Below are 18570 nucleotides of genomic sequence, written 5' to 3'. Positions count from 1 at the left end.
TGCGTTAGCAACATCGACCACATGTGCGCACGTAGCAATCGCGGGTCAAGGTGCTGCGGAACTCGGCGAACGTTACGTGAGCGAGATGAGCTCAGTCGCTCCGACGCCGGGTCCGCTCCAGAGCGCGGCGCCGCCCGGGGGGTGACGTTTTTTTTGACATGGCGATGACATCATTATAATCAGAACGGCTCCGGGTCAGAAGTTGCAGTTCCGACCGGAGGGAGACGTAATCACACGTCATAGCATCTCCGCTCATCATGTTTCTGTAATTCTCTGGTAGAGAAGAACAGGTAAGGATGTACCTCACTAATGATACCGCTGCGACGCCGCCGCGAACACTCTCATCCGTCGCGCATGGCGCGTTGGGTCACGGTGTGAGGGCTTCGCGCGCGGCGCGGGCGGCTCCGCCGACGGACGTCGGCGCGGCGCGCGCACCGGGGCGTCGGCGGGAACGTTTTATTCCCGTTTTCCGCGTTTGTTCGGTCCACGCGCGGCGTAATTCTCCGCCGACCCAGAATGCATCGCGGTTCTTAGCGTTTTGCCGGCGCTCATTGGCTCACCCCCCCCCCCCCCCCCCCTTCAACCTCAAACTATAAACGCTGCGAAACACGTTCGTCACCCTTGAGCACAGCACGAAAACCCGGATTAGAAACACGGGGGGGGACACGGTCCGCGCCGCCTGTTTTTATTCGGACTATTCGGGTGAGAGTAAAAATGACACCCGGGAAACCAGAAACGTCGACTCTGCTCTCTAGCGCCCCCCCCTCCTCTCTCCACGTAATCACATTCACCCGCCACCCATCCACCCGCATGTCAAGCGGCCACGCCATCCATATGATTTTACGTTGGTTTGTCGTTTCTCTTCCCTAACGAACGCACTTGTAGTCGACAAAACCCCGAAGGTAGGACATCTTACTTGAAAGGAGCGGTTGGCTCCGCTGCATCAAATATGCATTTAATGTGTGTGTTGGAAAATGAATGAAAATTAAAATCGTGTTTAAGTGGCCGAGTGGTACGAGGCGACCTTGCTGAAGTTTCCTCAGTTGGGCCACCAGCTCCTCCACTTTGGGTTCCTCCATGTCCCCGCCGAACGTCGCTAAAATACAGTTTCACGATAAGAAATTCGGCACAAACTCCCCTAAGTTCACGGTCGCTATGGCCGCGCTGGGTTTAACGAGTTAATTGAACCGGGCTGACGCCGCTGCCTCGAGGAGGGGGCGAGCTTCACCCTGATTGGTCAGTTGAGGTGGGCTCGCGCTGTTGTCGGGACGCTTGCGGCATTTCGCCGAAGTTCTGAAACTCGGGGAAAGTGTCCGAGCTCCTTCTGAAAACCCTGCAATGGCGATGCCATTTAGGGATTTCGCGGCCAACGTCGACCTTGAAATGCCGTTGTTGCCTTCGCGTTTTCTATGACCCACAAGTCTGCCACGCAACACACCGATTGACTCGCGCGGCGCCCCCCCGTGACCCCTGAACAGCGGGTACGGAGCGCGTTGGGCTCGGAGGTCGGGACAGCCGAGGGCCGAGGGCCCGGAGAACGCAGCGCGGCAGTCGTTCGGGAAGGAGAGCGGCTCACCTGGCGCCGTGGCTGCGGCGCCTCGGCCTGGCGTCTAAAGCGGAATGACGTGCGTTTGTGGTGGTGCCTGAGTCCAGGGCAGCCCTTACGGCCGGGAAACAAATGTCCTGCTTGGCCCCAATGGCACTCAAGCGGCCAATTACCCAATTTCAGACTGTTATTACTATCAAAAAGCAGGCAGACGAGCAGCGCCACTATTGCCACTGGCTTTTGCAGTGATATGTATTGCTGCTAAATAGGAGCCAACAGTTCCATGGATACAGGGGTTAGGGAAACCATACGCCCTAATTTAATCCACATACCGCTCTGCACCCAACTGTGAGGGAAAGGTGGAAAAACAAAATCAAGTCGATTTTTCACTTGTTTATATTTTAATGAAAAGCAAAAAGCAGTGTAGAGGAATTAAATTCTAGATTCAATGCAAATATACAGACCTACAAAGCCCAAAGTACTCTATACACACCAAGCCACTAAGGAGTTGTATATACACACATACACATTAGTTAGATATAAACACAAATCAAAAAATAAAATAATTTAAAAAAAACAGGGTCGTTAAAACTATACTTCCAACACCGTGTCCCTTCAACAGCGAAACATTGGATGTGCAGTGTGCATTACCAGCACATGCAGAGGATCATGCAACAGGTGAAAACAAAACAAAACTTTTAAAAGCAATTTGAAACAAAACATTTTTCATACATCATTCATGTCGTGAGTAAAACAAGCTTATTTAGGATTAATCGGCTAATGAGCTTTGTAGCGTAACCAACCTTTCTTATGTTCACTTTGAATTTCTTTAAACTTTTTTTTGTATTTCAAGTACAGTACTTACATGCTCACTACGCATGTTCCCAAGCATACCTCGCCGAAAATTTTAATGTCTTTACCAACCGCTGTAGGAAAACTCTTCAAAAACTGATTGTTTGTTTTCCCTGCTTGTGGCAACCTTAGCCAAACCTCTTTATTGTATATTGTATGCTTATTTCAAGTCATGTATTGAAATACAATACCCATCTACTTCATACTGGCATTTTGAAATTCAAAAGTGACTAGTGATACCTGCATTAATTTGGTATAAAAGTTGTCACAAATTCCAATACTTCAACAATTCACATTTGTTATGAGGGAAAAGATACAGCAATCAATTTTACTTTACAATAAAAGACAAAGTGTGTGTGTGTGTGTGTGTGTGTGTGTGTGTGTGTGTGTGTGTGTGTGTGTGTGTGTGTGTGTGTGTGTGTGTGTGTGTGTGTGTGGGTGTGTGGGGTTATAGGAGATACTTCAGGATTGATCAGTGTCATCGCTGGTGGAACTGCACAAATGAACGTCAAAGCATCAAACTCTCCTTCCCCGGAAACAGATATCCTGTGAGTACCGGTATATTTAATGCCACTATATTTGCCTGTCCAAATACATCCAACATTTAACGTCATTCTTTCGCGTTGTTGAAAGAGTTTGGTCTCTTCACTAGGTAAGCCAAGTTGCGACGTCCGAATATAGGTTTTTACCATCAAGCACCGTAGCCTCATGACTCGCTGCGGCATGCCTAAAAAAAAAGGTTAGGAACATTGTCATGGTTTTACAGGAACACACTATGTACAGCTATGTAACAAGCAGGCTGTGAGAGGGTTCCCTCTAGTGGTTCTCGAGAATCACTGTTTTTTCACTGTTGCCATGCAGAGGTACTTTACATTGGCAGGGATCAGGAGGAGAGAAATTCCGGAGCGAGGGGATTTTGGATATTTGTAGCGTCAACTTGTTTCCAGACACGTCGGGTCTGTAACTCGTTATTAAGGTGCCATGGAGTCAAGCCCTGCCTGTCTCTGTTCATTCCCTCTGAAGCCTGTACCAAGCATACATAGGAGAGAATGTTCATCTATATGTGATCAGACTGGAAGTTAGTGGATAGTTACTGTTGAGTTCTTTATTAGTAGAAGCAGAAGACAGCTCGAGCAAGCAACGTGGTCAAAACAGGAATGAGGTGGGGGGCAAAAAATTATTTGGGATTTTCACCTTTCAGCTGCATATTTATTTATTTATTTTTAAACAGGCTGCGACTCTAGCACAGCCCAAACCACCTGCTCCAAAAAGAGGAGTGTTATGAGGGAGAGCATAAGAATGTGAGAGGAAATTAAAAGTGGAGAGAGAAAAAAAAAAAAAAAGGTATAAAAGGAATCAAAGAGAATGGCCATCTTTGAAGGACAAGGACAAACACTTTTCCTCATTCACGGGAACGTCCCACGATGGCCAGGATGTAGAGGAAGATGTTGATGATGTCGGTGTAAAGGTTCAGGGCAGCGAAAATGTATTCCTCTGGACTCAGGGCCAACTTCTTGTTACCCAGGAGCAGCTGGGTGTCCATGGCCAAAAACTGCAGGAGAAGCACAGTCATGAGTGAGCCATCCTCAAACACTCGCATGAGGGCTAAGGCAGTGATGGGTGCAAAAAAAACATTGTTCATTTCACCGTGTCATGAACCCGAGTTATCCATATTATCCCATTATGTCTAAACTTATTGTTGTATCCACCAGCATCCAAAGCATGTGCGTGTGTGTGTGTGTGTGTGTGCAAGCATGTGTTGTAGTGTGGTGTGTTGCGTGACAAATAAAGACTGTTTCTTCTTCTTCTTCTTTCTTTCAGTAATAAATGCAATAATATAATTTTTTTAATTATTTCAAATTCATCAGATGCTCTTTGATCCGGAGGGGAATGCTATTAATTCTACAACTAAATGTGATGCTAACTCACTCATTCGACAGGACATATGGACTTTGGACAATCACTCTCACAACCGTTTAATCTTTTTGTTCTTTCTACCATCTAATCACTGTTTCTTCTGTTTTCGGCCTCGTTACTTCAAGTCATATGATAAGATTTCCGCTTTTATAATATGATTTGATTCTCTACTGTGGTGATCCTGAGGTTTTATTTTTTCCAGTAGGCACGTTAAATCAACCTCGACTGGAATACCAGGGTTCACTGATACGTGACCCCTGGTTAAAATAGATCTTGTGCTAATGGTGATTACTCCTAAATTACCTAATTGCAGACAAAATTCAAAAATTGTCCTCAATCCAGTATATAATTACACCTCTAATAACATCCCTTACAACTAGCCATAATGTCGTGATTCTGTGGTATTGCTTTAGGAAATAAACAGTCAAAACCTGAAATAGATAAAGGACCATTAAAAAATGAATGACATGTCACTACTACTTCTAAACAGAGGCGACGATATGAGTGTGCGAGACTCACGCAGGTGAAGAGGAGCGCCCCCAGTGAGGCGTAGACGATGTGCAGGATCCTGTGGCGGATGAAGATGCAGAGGATGGAGAAGAGCAACAGCACCATCAAGCACACGAACAGCACGCCCTGACAGGAGGTGAAGTCATACTTGCTCTGAGGGGAGGGGGGAGTCCCGAAGAAAAGAGGAAGAGAAAAAACACAAAGGGAAAATTCAAGATTGATGACAATTTTATTTTATGAAAGCTTCCAAGTGGTCAGAAGCCTTTCCCCCATCTGTTCCTGCATGTTCGCTTGTGGACATTATTTGTGTGCATATCTTCACATGCCATCTGAGGTTAGCGGCGCTGACCTGTAGTGAGAAGAGAACGACGGCGAAGCACACGACAGCGGTGATCCCCACGGCCATGATGACGGTCTCCGTGTCGTAGAAGCTGGCAATCGTGCCCACCATGTAGGACAGGCTGAGCGTCAGGATGGACTGAGGAGGAGACGCAAAGCAGCACTTCTCACCACATGGTCCAAAGTCTAAAGCGACATTTTCAGCACGTTCACGCATTGTCGTTTACAGCCGCACGCTACTCAAATGTCTCACCAACGCAACCAGGTTCCAGGGGTGTTTGCGGCGGAACTCTCCGCAGCAGCTGAGGACAATGAGAGCCACGCCAAAAATGGCATAGGACACATAGTACGTCCACGGGTTACGGCGAACAAAGAACTTTGCATCGTCCACAAAGGTGAAGACCGCGACGAAGGAGAAGGTGACTGAGAGCTGCACTGTGAGGACCATGAAGACCTGGCAAGGGGGGAAAGAAGACATATTTTATGACGGAGAAGAGTCATTCGTTGTATTTTTCATCGCCAACATCAACTTTGGGGAAATGACCTGGGATACATAGTTATGCAGGGGGTTTAACGTCCCTACCTTTCTGATGAAAGCCTGACGGATGCTTTTGTCCTCAAAGCCAGAATGGGTGAACTCCTCGTTGTCATAATAAGATGGAGGCACATCCCCGTGATAACCAGGACTTCCCATGGGTGCTGGAGAACATCAGATTAAACAAATATAAATATTGGGTGCGGCAATTGGCAACAGCTCAGCTGTGACTAATAGGAAGAGTAGAAGCATCTGTTGTTTTTAATGCAATCATCCTGATTGAAGCATTGATCATACTATTGACTTTCTAGTCACCCGTGATGCCGTCTGGTCTACAATGCCCCCATAGATGTGCTTTTGGCCTTAGCTAATGAGATACTCAAAAAGTACTCTGCACACACATGCCGCCATTTCTCTGGACAATTGGACTAAAATATCCGTTTTGTTTGTGGAAATGTTAAATAAATTCCATCCAACGTGATGGAAACACACATTCCGTCAGCTTATAGACCATAGAAAGGCCTTCATTTATTAACTGCAGGGTCAATTTAAATGAGTCCTTGCTTTCACAAATTGTATTTCTCTTGGGTGACAGATCTTTTAAACTGTTTAAACCTGCTAAATAAAAAATATTCACTGTAGATCCTCTACATCATGAATTAGTTGTGAAGCAAATCAACCAAAAAAAGGAAAGAACATTCATCCTATGTGGCAGAAACCGTACGTCTGCCCACTCACCATTTTGGTCTCCGGCAAAGCCAGGCTGTGGGGGTCCTTGTTGGTAAGGTCCCTGAGGATAGGGCATCTGGGGGTAAGGCATCTGGGGGTAGGGACCAGGGCCAAAGCCAGGGGCCGCCTGTGGATAGCCTGGCTGCCCATAGCCAGCGGCTGGCTGCCCATAACCACCAGCTGGCTGCCCGTAACCACCGGCTGGCTGCCCGTAACCAGCGGCTGGCAGGTAGGGTCCCCCGGGGCCCTGGTTGTAGTTAGGAGGGGGCGTGCCAAACCCTGGCTGCGGGGGTCCATAGACACTATTGTGAAGAGGGTTGTTCTCACCCATCACTGGGTATCCACTCTTATCCTGGGACATGGTGCTGTGAAACGCTCACTGTGCTCCTACAGTAGTCTGGAAAACAGGGAGAAGGGATTATATATTTATTTAAAATATAATTTTATAGACTTTTTATGTTGAGAATCAGTAATATCCCCACACCAAGGGAATTTAGAAGACAATCCTTTGCGTTAATGTTTTGCATAATTAACAAATTGTTTTTTATACTTTGTTTAGGATAACATAAACATAATAATAATACATAATAAAAATAAACATATGGCATATAAAACATTCTGATACATTCTTAAATTAACTATATGGAATTAAAGAAAAAACAAGTAAAATAAAACAGTTGTGGCTTGGAATTGTAACAGGAAGTTGCAAGTTTTTTGGAACTATCTAACAAATGAAGTTAAATTCATGGTTACATCCTGAAAATATCAATTTGAACACAACTGTGCTAAATGTTAAGAAGTTGCACTTGCACAACTTTTACAACACCTCTTACTTCAGACAAAAACAACCAAAAAACAGAATAAACGGAGTGTAAAGAGCTGCGTTGAGCATCAACATTGCCCTATCGTGGTTACACTGGCACAGACACAGCAACTCCATCTGCCTGATTAAAAGGCTGACAAGCAATGAAACAACGCGGTAAAGACAGGAGCAGATGGAGCAGAGCCAGAGCAGCGGTGACTCAGGGCAACCTTCTTATTTTGGACTCGGAAGTGGAAGCAAATTTATCCTTTTCCGTTAAGACATCCTATTCCGGATAAAAAAAAACAAAAACAATGTCGATCTAAAGGGCGAGAGTAGAAATGTAAGATTAACATCTACCCTATAGCTTAGAATTCAGGGGGAGCAGTAAGCATTAGCTCCTAATGTAGGAACATTTAGGAAAATGTAGGCCACAGGGTTGGAAGTCACTGTAAACACTGCTAAGGCTGTTACGTCACAACGCTCTCAGTGGTGGGGGGGGGGACAAGAGAAGGAGTGGCCGACAACGCAGACTCCATTGAGACAAATAAAAGCCGGGTCACCTTGGCCAACGGTTGCTTTAGAAACAATGAACTAGAACAGAGGAGATTAAAGGGGACAGAGACTGCAGTTCCTCAAAAGAGCTGAAAAGAAGCTATGGTGCATTTCAGGAACGGTAATCAAACAAAATATACCTGCAGGCAGCAATACACAAGGTTAGTCACGTTAGGTATGTAATGCAGTTTTCCAGGTTCTCTGAAACAAAGCACGATTTTCCAAGTTTACAGTGAACGCTGCATCAGCTCAACCAGTCTGTCGCCTCCTGGTTGCTGGTCTCGTCGAGCAACCACTATGCGGTCTACACAGCGCAACCCTCCTGTCATTAAAAGAACCAGCTATGTTTGCCTGTAAACCAGAACTTCTCATTATTATAACTCACCATGTTGTCTGTGAAAATAGAGCTGCCCTCTCTGTGACGGACAAGTGACCGATTGGTGCCGTGTCGGGCGACGTGGACGTAGTGACGGCAACGTGACTGTTTGATGCCGTGTGAGGCAACAATGACGGAGTGAAGTAAATACACGGCGACGACTCTTTGTGAACATTTATAGCATTATAGCATCATGGACTCCTACAGTTTGTATGTTACGAGTGCCTCGAATATAGGAAAGTAAGGAGGGACACAATGCCGCATCTAACACCAGGTTAGATGTGAACAGAATGCCTTTATTTACAAAAAGCGCAAAAGGGATAAATCACCAAACAAAAAAGCCACACAGACACCTACACACGCGCAGTTTGTAACCACTACAGAGGGATCAAGTCCACACCACGCCCCTCGCACCATGAGAACGGGCGTCCGGAGCAACAATCTGCACATAAATAACAAACTAGATGATGATGTCAGAAAGCGCCCTACTCAACAAACTCACCTCGCTTCACCACCCGACTGGAAGTTGTAGAACATTGCCGTATCGGCGATGCACGAACGTTCTGCTACTTCCGGTAAATTTTCGTCTGTTATTCACTAATTCCAGCTACAAATGTAGATCGATATGGATCAAACTTGAACAACAACATATCTGAGACGTCCCAGTTCTAACGAGACACAACCATGTTCAGCGGTTGTCGTGTTCAAGAGCCTTTTAGCCCGAAAAATGCCAAGGAGAATAATAATAGGTAAGGACACCTAATAAATAAACTCAAATAAAGAAAACAAACTAACAGTTGTGTTGTTGCTTCAAACAATTAGGTAAGTTAAATGAATGGTCAGTAACCTATAACTGAACTACTCAGAGCCATGAGCGAGCCATCCTCAACACTCGGGCTATGGTTTATGTCAATGGGTGACGCCAACATGTCCACACACTGTCCACACCAGTGTCTAGGAAATTATGAGCGTTTGCCTACCAGTGTCTGGAAACGTTGCCATGGACGCAGGTGGTGGATAGATAACTAAATACACTATTAATCTGAATCTGCTTTAGGAGTCCTAAGACCCTGGGTAGTACTACAGACTGCCTTCCACGGGGTTTCCATGAACACCACTACACACCACATGGACGTGCAGAGAACACCTACAACAAGCCCAGTTGTTGTACTGACCCGAATGAGAAAGTCACTTGTCAATCAACTGACTGTATCAGTCTCACCGTGGCCATGGACCGTCGGGTCCTCCTTATTGTTGAGCCCTGGAGATGATTGATTTGTTCCATAAGAAAACCGTGGCAGTTTTACCTGCCACAAGCCACTTAAGTGGTCTATTCAGGGCCCTCTGGCACACAGACACAGATGATGGGGTTGAGAAAACACAAGTTTAAAGTGGAAAGGGGGCTTGATAAAACAAGCCCCAGAGCAGATGAACACATGTCATGACAAGGGCTCATCTAATGTGTGTGTGTGTTTGTGTGTGTGTGTGTGGGGGGGGATGGGGATTTTACCGGTTGCTTGTTACAGCCACACCGATCCTGAGCCTAATTACCTGACCCAGGACAGGTGTGGCTGCTCAAACCACACCCTCCCCACACCACAAAAACATTGGCACAGACCAGTGGTAAGGTAAGTCCATATATGTAAATAGGTACGCAACAAACACAATCCCATCTCTATCACATAACTGCAGAGAGCAACTGTTGAGCTGCAGACCGCGAATCAGCCTGTTACGCTGTCTATCTCCAGGGCTCGTCATCCGTCTCCCATGACATGATGCATATTGAATTATTATGCAACAATGCCACAAATCCATTCTCCACACCTGATCCTAGTGTCTGTGTCCATAGCAAGGACTGCACAGTGCAGGATGACAGCAGGGGAGCATAGCGACTGTCATCTCTGCTTTACACACAGTCTAGCATTGTTAGGATAGTAACAGATTATAATCATCTCAAGAGCTAAATCCTTCCCCACCTTCCTGACGACAGGCTTCCCACATCACACTCCACTCCACTTTGCAAATAGCCAGGGTCCACAGGGCACACTCCTTCAGGCCAAAATATTATTCTAAATAGCGAAAACATAGGAGACAGCCCATTCAAACATATCTATACCAGGCCTGAGCCCTGACTGGTCGTACGAGGTAGGATCTCCGGTAAATAAAAAAAGAATACAGAACCATAACAATAGCAACAAGACCAAAGCGAACAAAGATGGAGTAGAGTAGTTATAGCAGAGGCTCGGCTGAAGAAGTTTGGAAGTACAAACTATAACCCACTTTTTTAGCTCAAACTTTCTTTGAACAACTGACCCTCCTGATACATTTTCAGTGAATTTGGGTTTGGTCCACAGTCACTACAGGCACTAAGGACTGTGCTCCTGTATAGTGTAATGTTGCAGAAGGGTCAGGTACAACTGACACGCTCACAGGATGAGTTGACAGTTGAAACACTCCCAGGTACTCCCCGAGGGGAACTAGGAACTGGGGAGGCCTCACGAAAACGAAATACCAACGAGGGCTTTTTTTTTTCTGGTTGTATTCACACTGGCATTAGGAACTCTGAAGTGACGTAAGCCAATGGGGTTTCAGTGTTCCGTGTTGTATTTACTCCGTACCTTTCACTGATTTCACCTTGTCAGTCCACTAAAATATGTTTCTGAACAAATTTGAGACAAAAAAAATGAGCAATCCAGTTACTGAATCTCCACTCATATTAGATCTACAAGACGTAATTTAAAAGTTAGTGAGGCATGGGCTCACATCTGGACAGCGCACACAGATTTTTTATTTCATTAAATTAACGTCAGAAAATAAAATAAATGAAATATATGCATTTACAAACACAGAAAAAAATACATTTTTTTATTGTTTTTTTGTGTTTTACCCCTGAGTGTGTGTGGGCTGGTCCACACCCAGAGCGATGCAAGTCAACAGGTCGCTGAGCTGACCTCAGTCTGTGGGACCGGTGAGGGACCGTGGACCAATCACTGTGCACTTACATTACTGAAGGTTCCTCTTATGCCGGTTAGTCCCTGCACTGGAGCTAAAAAAAAATCCCTCTAAACTGCGTTCTAAGAATTACGATTGTTCCTAGTTCCTGCAGTGGACAAAAAAAATAAAAATAAAGGACGGTTCCTCCAAAAGTTCTTAGAACTATGAAAAAGTGCAAAAATGCTAAAATGTTGAATGGGAACGCTCAGATCCCCTTGGGAGAGTCGCCATGGCCTCATGGGTAAAGACAGTTCCTATAACCGCTGGCACTTGCTGTAGCTAGGAGAATTAGGGTAAAGGGAGGGATTCACTAGGCTGACCAGAGCCACGTAACACAATTAGGCCAGCACAATACCTCTACCAGCCCATGTACAACACATGGTGTGCATGACTGAACAACAGAGCAAAGCGCAGCGAAAAAAAGGACATCAGCTAAACAAAGTAGTGGGGCTTAAAAAAAAAGTCAGTTTACTTAAATATGGAGCATGTAACAGGAGTTTTAATTAAGTACGAGGTTATCACATGAATGACTTGCTGAGATTAGGTATAAAGGTAAAGCTTCAATAGATTTCATCATTCCGGTGCAGAGAATAGCTCAAAGAAATCTTATTAAAAACCTACTACCCCACTGAAATAGAATGGAATACTGCCTCCAGTTTTATCCAACTCAGGAGTTCAGTTGTGCTGCATTAGCTGGTGTGTTTATGTGACAGTAAGAATTGAGACATTAGACTTTGACAGTTATAGGCAGAAGGCAGAATATACAAATATGTGGGTTACCAAGTCTTGCCTCTGGTCTAAACACTCCTATGATGGTGACCACGACATTGCCTACCAGGAGTTAAAGTGCTTATCATGTATGCATCATGTAGTGTAGTTAAAGTATAACTGAACAGCTGTTGGTTGAATTTAATCAGTGCATTTATTTTGAACGTTTTTTTAAACATTTTTCTGATTGGTATTGCACTTAACCATCAAGGATAAAGTTGTAATCTCAAACCCCGTGACACTTTGGCCATCTATAAACTAGAGGCAATGTTCATTTTGTTTTCAAATTCATTGATTTGGAACTGATTTTTTCAATGTTTAGACACTAGTCATCATCACATGTCCCCTTTTGTTTGCCATTGTTATGAAACAGGCACAATCACATTGGGAGGTTGCATGCATCCATGGCAATGGAGGTTGATGATCTGACGTATTGTATACACGTGCCTTATCATAGTTTGTACTGAGGCATTGGGCCACCGCGAAAGCTGCGTTTTTCTAGTGTGTGGCCTCATCGGAGCCTCTGCTGCAGTCTGCCAGGATGCTGTCCACATGCAGGCGGCGTCAGCAGCAACTCTAGCCATGTCAAACCTGCAGACGTCTCACCTTGTGACAGATTGCTGCACTACAGAGCAAGCACCTTAACCAAGATAATCCCAGCAAGGCTGTCGTGGGACAAAACAATAATATTCAATATACAGTATATAGTATGAAGAGACTATACGTATATGAAGAGACAATATAATTTAAATACCTCCTATTATCTTCACTCTCTCTATATAAGTATTCAAAAAGACGCAGCATTGACAGCAAGTGTTTATCTTGTTGCAATAGGATGGACAGGTCACTGTAAAGCAGGATCCTCCTGCCTTTAAATACAATACAATAGGGATCAAAAAGTAAATACAATTTGATAAAATCACATTCTCTATCATATACCTGTGTCTATGATAGAACAATGGGATGAACCCAACACACCGTAGGATTAAGTACACGTGGCTGCATTAGAGATCAGCAATCTAAACATTATGAGTCGAGATCCTATGTGAAATCCTACTATATCTTTTGAGAATTAATCTTCAGTAATCTGCAAGGAATTGTGATGTTAATCATAAGCAATTAATCTCGTATAAAAAAAATCCTAGATATTAGAGTATTACGCTGAGGGTGCACAATAGATCTAACCAGATTGATGTCTCCTTTGCTCTGCATGACATCAAACAGTGCTAGGAAACATGTGTTTTCACTTTCATGCGTTCCACTATTTCCTTTACCTGTATTGAGGTCAGTGGGGTAGGCTCTATCGCAAAGATTACTTATTGTAAAAGTAATGTAAAAAAAAAATAGCCCACATCCAAGCTCTTTGAGGTGACAATTTAAGAATTAAAGTGTACATTCAAATCACCAAATCTTCATGGGCAAGGCCTACTTAATGGTTAGTGTTGGCTGAAAACTATCAACCATAAGGTCTGCAGGTTATCACTGTGCCACATTGTAAGTAGAGGAACAAATTACACTTAGTTACAAATGACATGTTGTCCATTGACTACTTCACCTATACACCATTCACCTGGACATTCAATTCAGCTGTTAATGAATTTTTCAGTATATAAGCCGTATACTTACATTTATAAACCATCTAATCAGCATAATTGTGCGTGTCGCACCTTAATGGCATCATAACACATTATTATGTGATCTGTTAATAACACTTTACTTCTTAAGACATTTGTTTTGCTTCTTTTTGTTCCCCCTACTTTGTTTTGTAAGGACTTTTGGGTCCTTTTATCGTGCCACCGCACTGTACCTTATTACACTTTATTAATCCCTGGAGGGAAATTGCGGTGTCGCTGTAAAGCAGCATATGTCTAATGCAATGGCAATAATAATGAAGTAATAACAACAAAAACAGAAATAATTATATATACACAATAACCCCAATGGGGCCTGCCATTGTGAGCTGGAACCACGCAAACGAGGATGCGCTTCCGCCGCGCACCTGCAGCTAGGCCCCGGTATGTGCGACATCCTCCGAAAACCCAGCGGCACTGCAGCCATCTACGGATTGGACCGTAACACGGTGCCCGTACAACCGCCAACGCCGCAGCCCGATAACACAACCTGTCGGTTAAGGCGAGAGAGGGGCGGCAGAAATGCGTGGGCGACCGTGAATCCATTCATCACGCCGGAGCGGGGAGCGGGGAGCGGGGAGCGGGGAGCCCGGAGCCGAGCTGGAAAGAAGTTGCAATGAGCGATCCGTCCAAACGGCCCCCGATACACGTTCTTACCGTGACCCTTTCTCGCGTTGAATGGGCTCGGTTGCTGTATCCGGGAAAGGATGCGCTTGTTGACGAATATGTGACCGCGGCTCCGGGGTCCTGCTCTGGTTCGGTCTCCAGCGGACTGGACGGACAAGTAGGTCGGGAGCAGTAACGTCACCTCACTGTGACGTCACGCGTCACGTGCGATATGGGAATCGCTAATGCTGCGTTCATGTCGTGTCGTAGGACGGACGGGTTCGGCTTGTCGACACTTGATGTGTTCAGGCGCTTGAACCCATTTTACGCCAGAATATGTACAGATATACAGTATATATATTTATATGCTCATGTTTTTCCATGTACATTTTGTTGTTTATTTGTCTCACCCGTTACGATTCTCCCCCTCTTGGAGTAGTCATGACGATTAGTTGTATAGAGATCAAAACATGGAAGATCGTTCTCCATAGTGGTGGTTCTGTGTAACAAAAAGCTGTGCTCTGGTCACCCCACAGGACAGAGTTATGGCAGCAGTTCTTGCTGATTAAAGAATGAATAAAAAATGGCATTACAGGTTGAGAAGTTGAAACTCCACTTGGCCGTCTGCCGCCCTCCGTTCTGTGGTCCGCATGTGCGGCGTCCAGGGGCTGGTCACGGGTCTGATGGAGGCGCGGAGCGGCCCGCTCTGCACCCATGGCTGGTCGCTGTGGGTTGGGTGCCAGGGCACCGTTAGGTCTGGGGTGGGGTCCGCGTGGCCCCTGCCCGGCCTGCTGCACCCCTGCATTAATCTGGTTGGGCTTTGCCTATCCCTCCTAGTGCTGGAACTCAAACTCAATACAATACGCGATAATGTTCAATAGGCCAAGGGTTTGCGGGACTGGTGGGGTGCGAGCTATGTGGGTTGGGATGTGGCAGGCGGCTGCGATCTTGCCCGTCACGCTCCTGCCCCGATATGCTTCTCATCCGTCCTGCAATTTTAATACCACTCATATTAGCTTAGAACACATAGACTCGCACATAAATCTTACTTCGAACAATATTCCACCAGACCAGGGCCTGCAGGGCAGGAGGGGTGCGAGTGATTTGGGTTCGACATGCTTGCGCCTGGTGCCGGGTGGTTCCTGGCGTGCTGCGACCCGGCAGGGCTGCAGGGAGTGCTGCCGGTGTCTTCCCGGGCACCTTGGAGGCAGCTTGCCGTCGTGAGTGTGGGTTGGGGTGCGGGAGGTGGCTGTCGGCCTTTGCTCCCGCTGCTTGGCTTCTCTGCGGCTGCATCTTCTGCCTGCACATGAGGGTGGGTTGTATGTGTGCGCCTCAGGGGTGCAGGGTCTCCTTGCGCTCTCTGGGACTGGTTATTGCTCCTCGGGGGCGTGTATGGCTGTTGCTCCGTGAGCTTCTGTACGGGTCTGGGGTGTCTGTACAGCTGCGGGAGTCAGGGGGGGCTTCGGGGCTTTTTCTGCTGCTTAGAGGAGCTATGACATAATTCCCACCATATACACCAGAACCAATTGGGAAAGTCCTGTACACTCACGGGATGATACATCACACGCACACACAAATGCACGCCACCAGCACCTGCTTTGAACACACCCTGAACACCCTCCTGGTTACATTCTTCTCCCTTCCTATATTGAAGGTGTGGTGTTGAATGTTGTCAGCACATATACCCCGCAAGTTGGCTGGAGATGGAGGAAAAAGAAGAATTCTGGATTGAGTTGAATGAAGTGGTGGAGAGTGTACCTGAGGAGGAGAGAGTGGTGATTGCAGTGGACTTCAATGGGCATGTTGGTCAAGGAAACAGAGGTGACGAGGTGCACACAGGTGGACTATATCTTACACAGGAGGTGCAACCCGAGAGAGTGGAGACTGCAAGGTGGTGGCACGGGAGAACATAGCTAGGTAGCATCTGATGGTGATCTGTAGGATGACTTTGGAGATTAAGAGCGAAGGCAGAGCCAAGGATCAAATGGTGGAAGTTGAGGAAGGAAGACTGTTGTGTGGAGTTCAGGGAGGGGTTAAGACAGGCACTGGGTGGGACGGATGGCTGGGCAACAACTGCAGAAGTAGTAAGTGAAACAGCCAGGAAGGTACTTGTGTACCTTCTCGTGGTGTCATCTGGACAGAGGAAGGAGGATGCCTGACGGGTGGAGAAGAAGTGGACTGGTACAGATTTTCAAGAATAAGGGCAATGTGCAGAGCTGTAGTAACAACAGAGGTACAACGTTGATCAGCCACAGCATGGAGTTATGGGAAAGAGTAGTAGGAAGAAGCTAGGTTAGGAGGAGAGGTGATGTTTAGTGAGCAGCAGTATGGTTTCATGCCCGGAAAGAGCACTACAGATGCAATGTTTACTTTGAGAATGTTGATGGAGAAGTACAGAGAAGGTCAGAAGGAGTTGCATTGCGTCTTTTTGGATTTAGAGAAAGCATATGACAGGGTGCCGAGAGAGGAGGTGCGGTATTTTATGAGGAAGTCGAGAGTAGCAGAGAAGTATGTAAGACTGGTGCAGGATATGTATGAGGGCATTGTGACAGTGGTGAGGTGTGCAGTAGGGGTGATGGATGGGCTCAAGGCGGAGGTGGGATTACATCAAGGATCGGCTCTGAACCCTTTCCTGTTTGCAATGATGATGGACAGGTTGACGGACGAGATCGGGCAGGAGTCTACTTGGACTATGATGTTCGCAGGTGACTGATCTGTAGTGAAACTAGGGAGCAGGTCGGGTAGAGCCTGGAGAGGTGGAGGTATGCACTCGAGAGAAGAGGAATGAAAGTCAGTAGGAGCAAAACGGAATACTTGTGTGCGTGAATTAGAGGGAGGACAGCGGAATGGTGAGGATGCAAGGAGCAGAGGTGGCAAATGGGGATGAGTTTAAATACTTGGGGTCAACTGTCCAAAGTAACAGAGAGTGCATAAGAGAGGTGAAGAAGAGAGTGCAGGCAGGGTGGAAAAGAGTGTGAGTCGTGATTTGCGACAGAAGGGTACCAGCAAGAGTGAAAGGGAAGGTTTACAAGGTGGTAGTGAGACCAGGTATGTTGTATGGTCTGGAGGCAGTGGCACTGACGAAAAGGCAGGAGGCACAGCTAGAGGTGGCAGAGTTGAAGATTCTAAGATTTTCGCTGGGAGTGAAGAGGATGGACGGAACTAGAATTGAGTATATTAGAGGGACAGCTCAGGTTAGATGGTTGGGAGACAAAGTGAGAAAGGCGAGATTGAGATGGTTTGGACATGTACGGAGGAGAGATGCTGTGAATATGCTGGGTATATTCGGGAGAAGGATGCTGAAGATGGAGCTGCCAGGCAAGACGAAAAGAGGAAGGCCAAAGAGGAGGTTTATGGATGTGGTAAGGGGAGGACATGCAGATTTTCTGCTGGATCTTGAGCAGTTGGATATTGGTTGGTAGTTGGTTGGTGCAGAAGAAGATGCAGAGGATAGGAAGAGACGGAAACAGATGATCTACTGTAGCAAACCCTAAGGGAGCAGCCGAATGAATATGAAAATATATATATATATATATATATATATATATATATATATATATATATATATATATATATATATATATATATATATATATATATATATACACACACACACACACACATATACACACACACACAGTATATCTGTATGTATCTATAATAATTGATGGTATATTAACTTCAGGTTTCTATCTGTGACAACATTTAACATTAGACTAAAAGACACCAACGAACAGCAAGCAAATCAATCAATCAATCGAAACGTCAACATTACCATTTCTTCCATGTGGCATGAATGGATTTAGATAAGTGCGGCCACAGTTGACACAGCAATTTCCACTTTTATGATGGGGGTAATATTTACTAAACTGTTGTACATTAAAAGTGCACCATTTAAGACCCCAATATATGCTGAATGGCAGTTTCAGTAAGATAACATGAATGCTGTATAATTATTTTTTTTATTAACCGTCAAATCAAATATGATTTTGCTGCCACCATGTCAACATTATGAAACAAGCATTGGGGAAAACTACTTGTGCTGTGGCTCCTCATTGCACAACATAACATTACTCTGCGCACTGCTGAAACTGACTTCATTTACTGAAAACAAACATTCCATGAATTAAGATACCAGTTTTAGTTATTGTAATAAGAAAGGATAATAAATGTAATAAATGTAATAAATGAATAATAGAACGTTTCATAAACTATGATTTACCCATATAAATACAATTAAAAATACATAATTTTTTCATTTTCTTATATATTTCTGATAAAATCTCTTGGGGTGATACAAAAATTACACTGAACAGTACAAACATTCCTTCAATGTCATTGAGTGCCATGACAGTGTTAAAGGGGACCTATTATGTAAGAGTCACTTTTTCAGTGCTTGTGCACATACAC

The 18570-nt window shown here is 45.3% G+C and overlaps 1 protein-coding gene across 1 annotated transcript; it reads right to left on the bottom strand.

Moving 5' to 3' along the window:
* Window positions 1-3800: 3800 nt before the first annotated feature.
* On the bottom strand, window positions 3801-14308 carry grinaa (glutamate receptor, ionotropic, N-methyl D-aspartate-associated protein 1a (glutamate binding); the record flags this gene model as incomplete). The annotated part of the gene is made up of 7 exons (XM_080015883.1): window positions 14212-14308; window positions 6438-6825; window positions 5748-5863; window positions 5418-5618; window positions 5175-5303; window positions 4835-4978; window positions 3801-3950 (listed from the first exon to the last, which is right to left on the bottom strand). Exons 2-7 carry the CDS (start codon window positions 6787-6789, stop codon window positions 3801-3803), a joined length of 1092 nt encoding a protein of 363 aa, XP_079872009.1. The 5' UTR covers window positions 6790-6825; window positions 14212-14308.
* Between the last annotated feature and the right edge of the window lie 4262 nt (window positions 14309-18570).

This window comes from Zeus faber, assembly GCF_960531495.2.
Source record: "Zeus faber genome assembly, chromosome: 1".
Lineage (NCBI taxonomy): Eukaryota > Metazoa > Chordata > Actinopteri > Zeiformes > Zeidae > Zeus > Zeus faber.
This window is presented reverse-complemented; position numbering and strand designations above follow the sequence as displayed.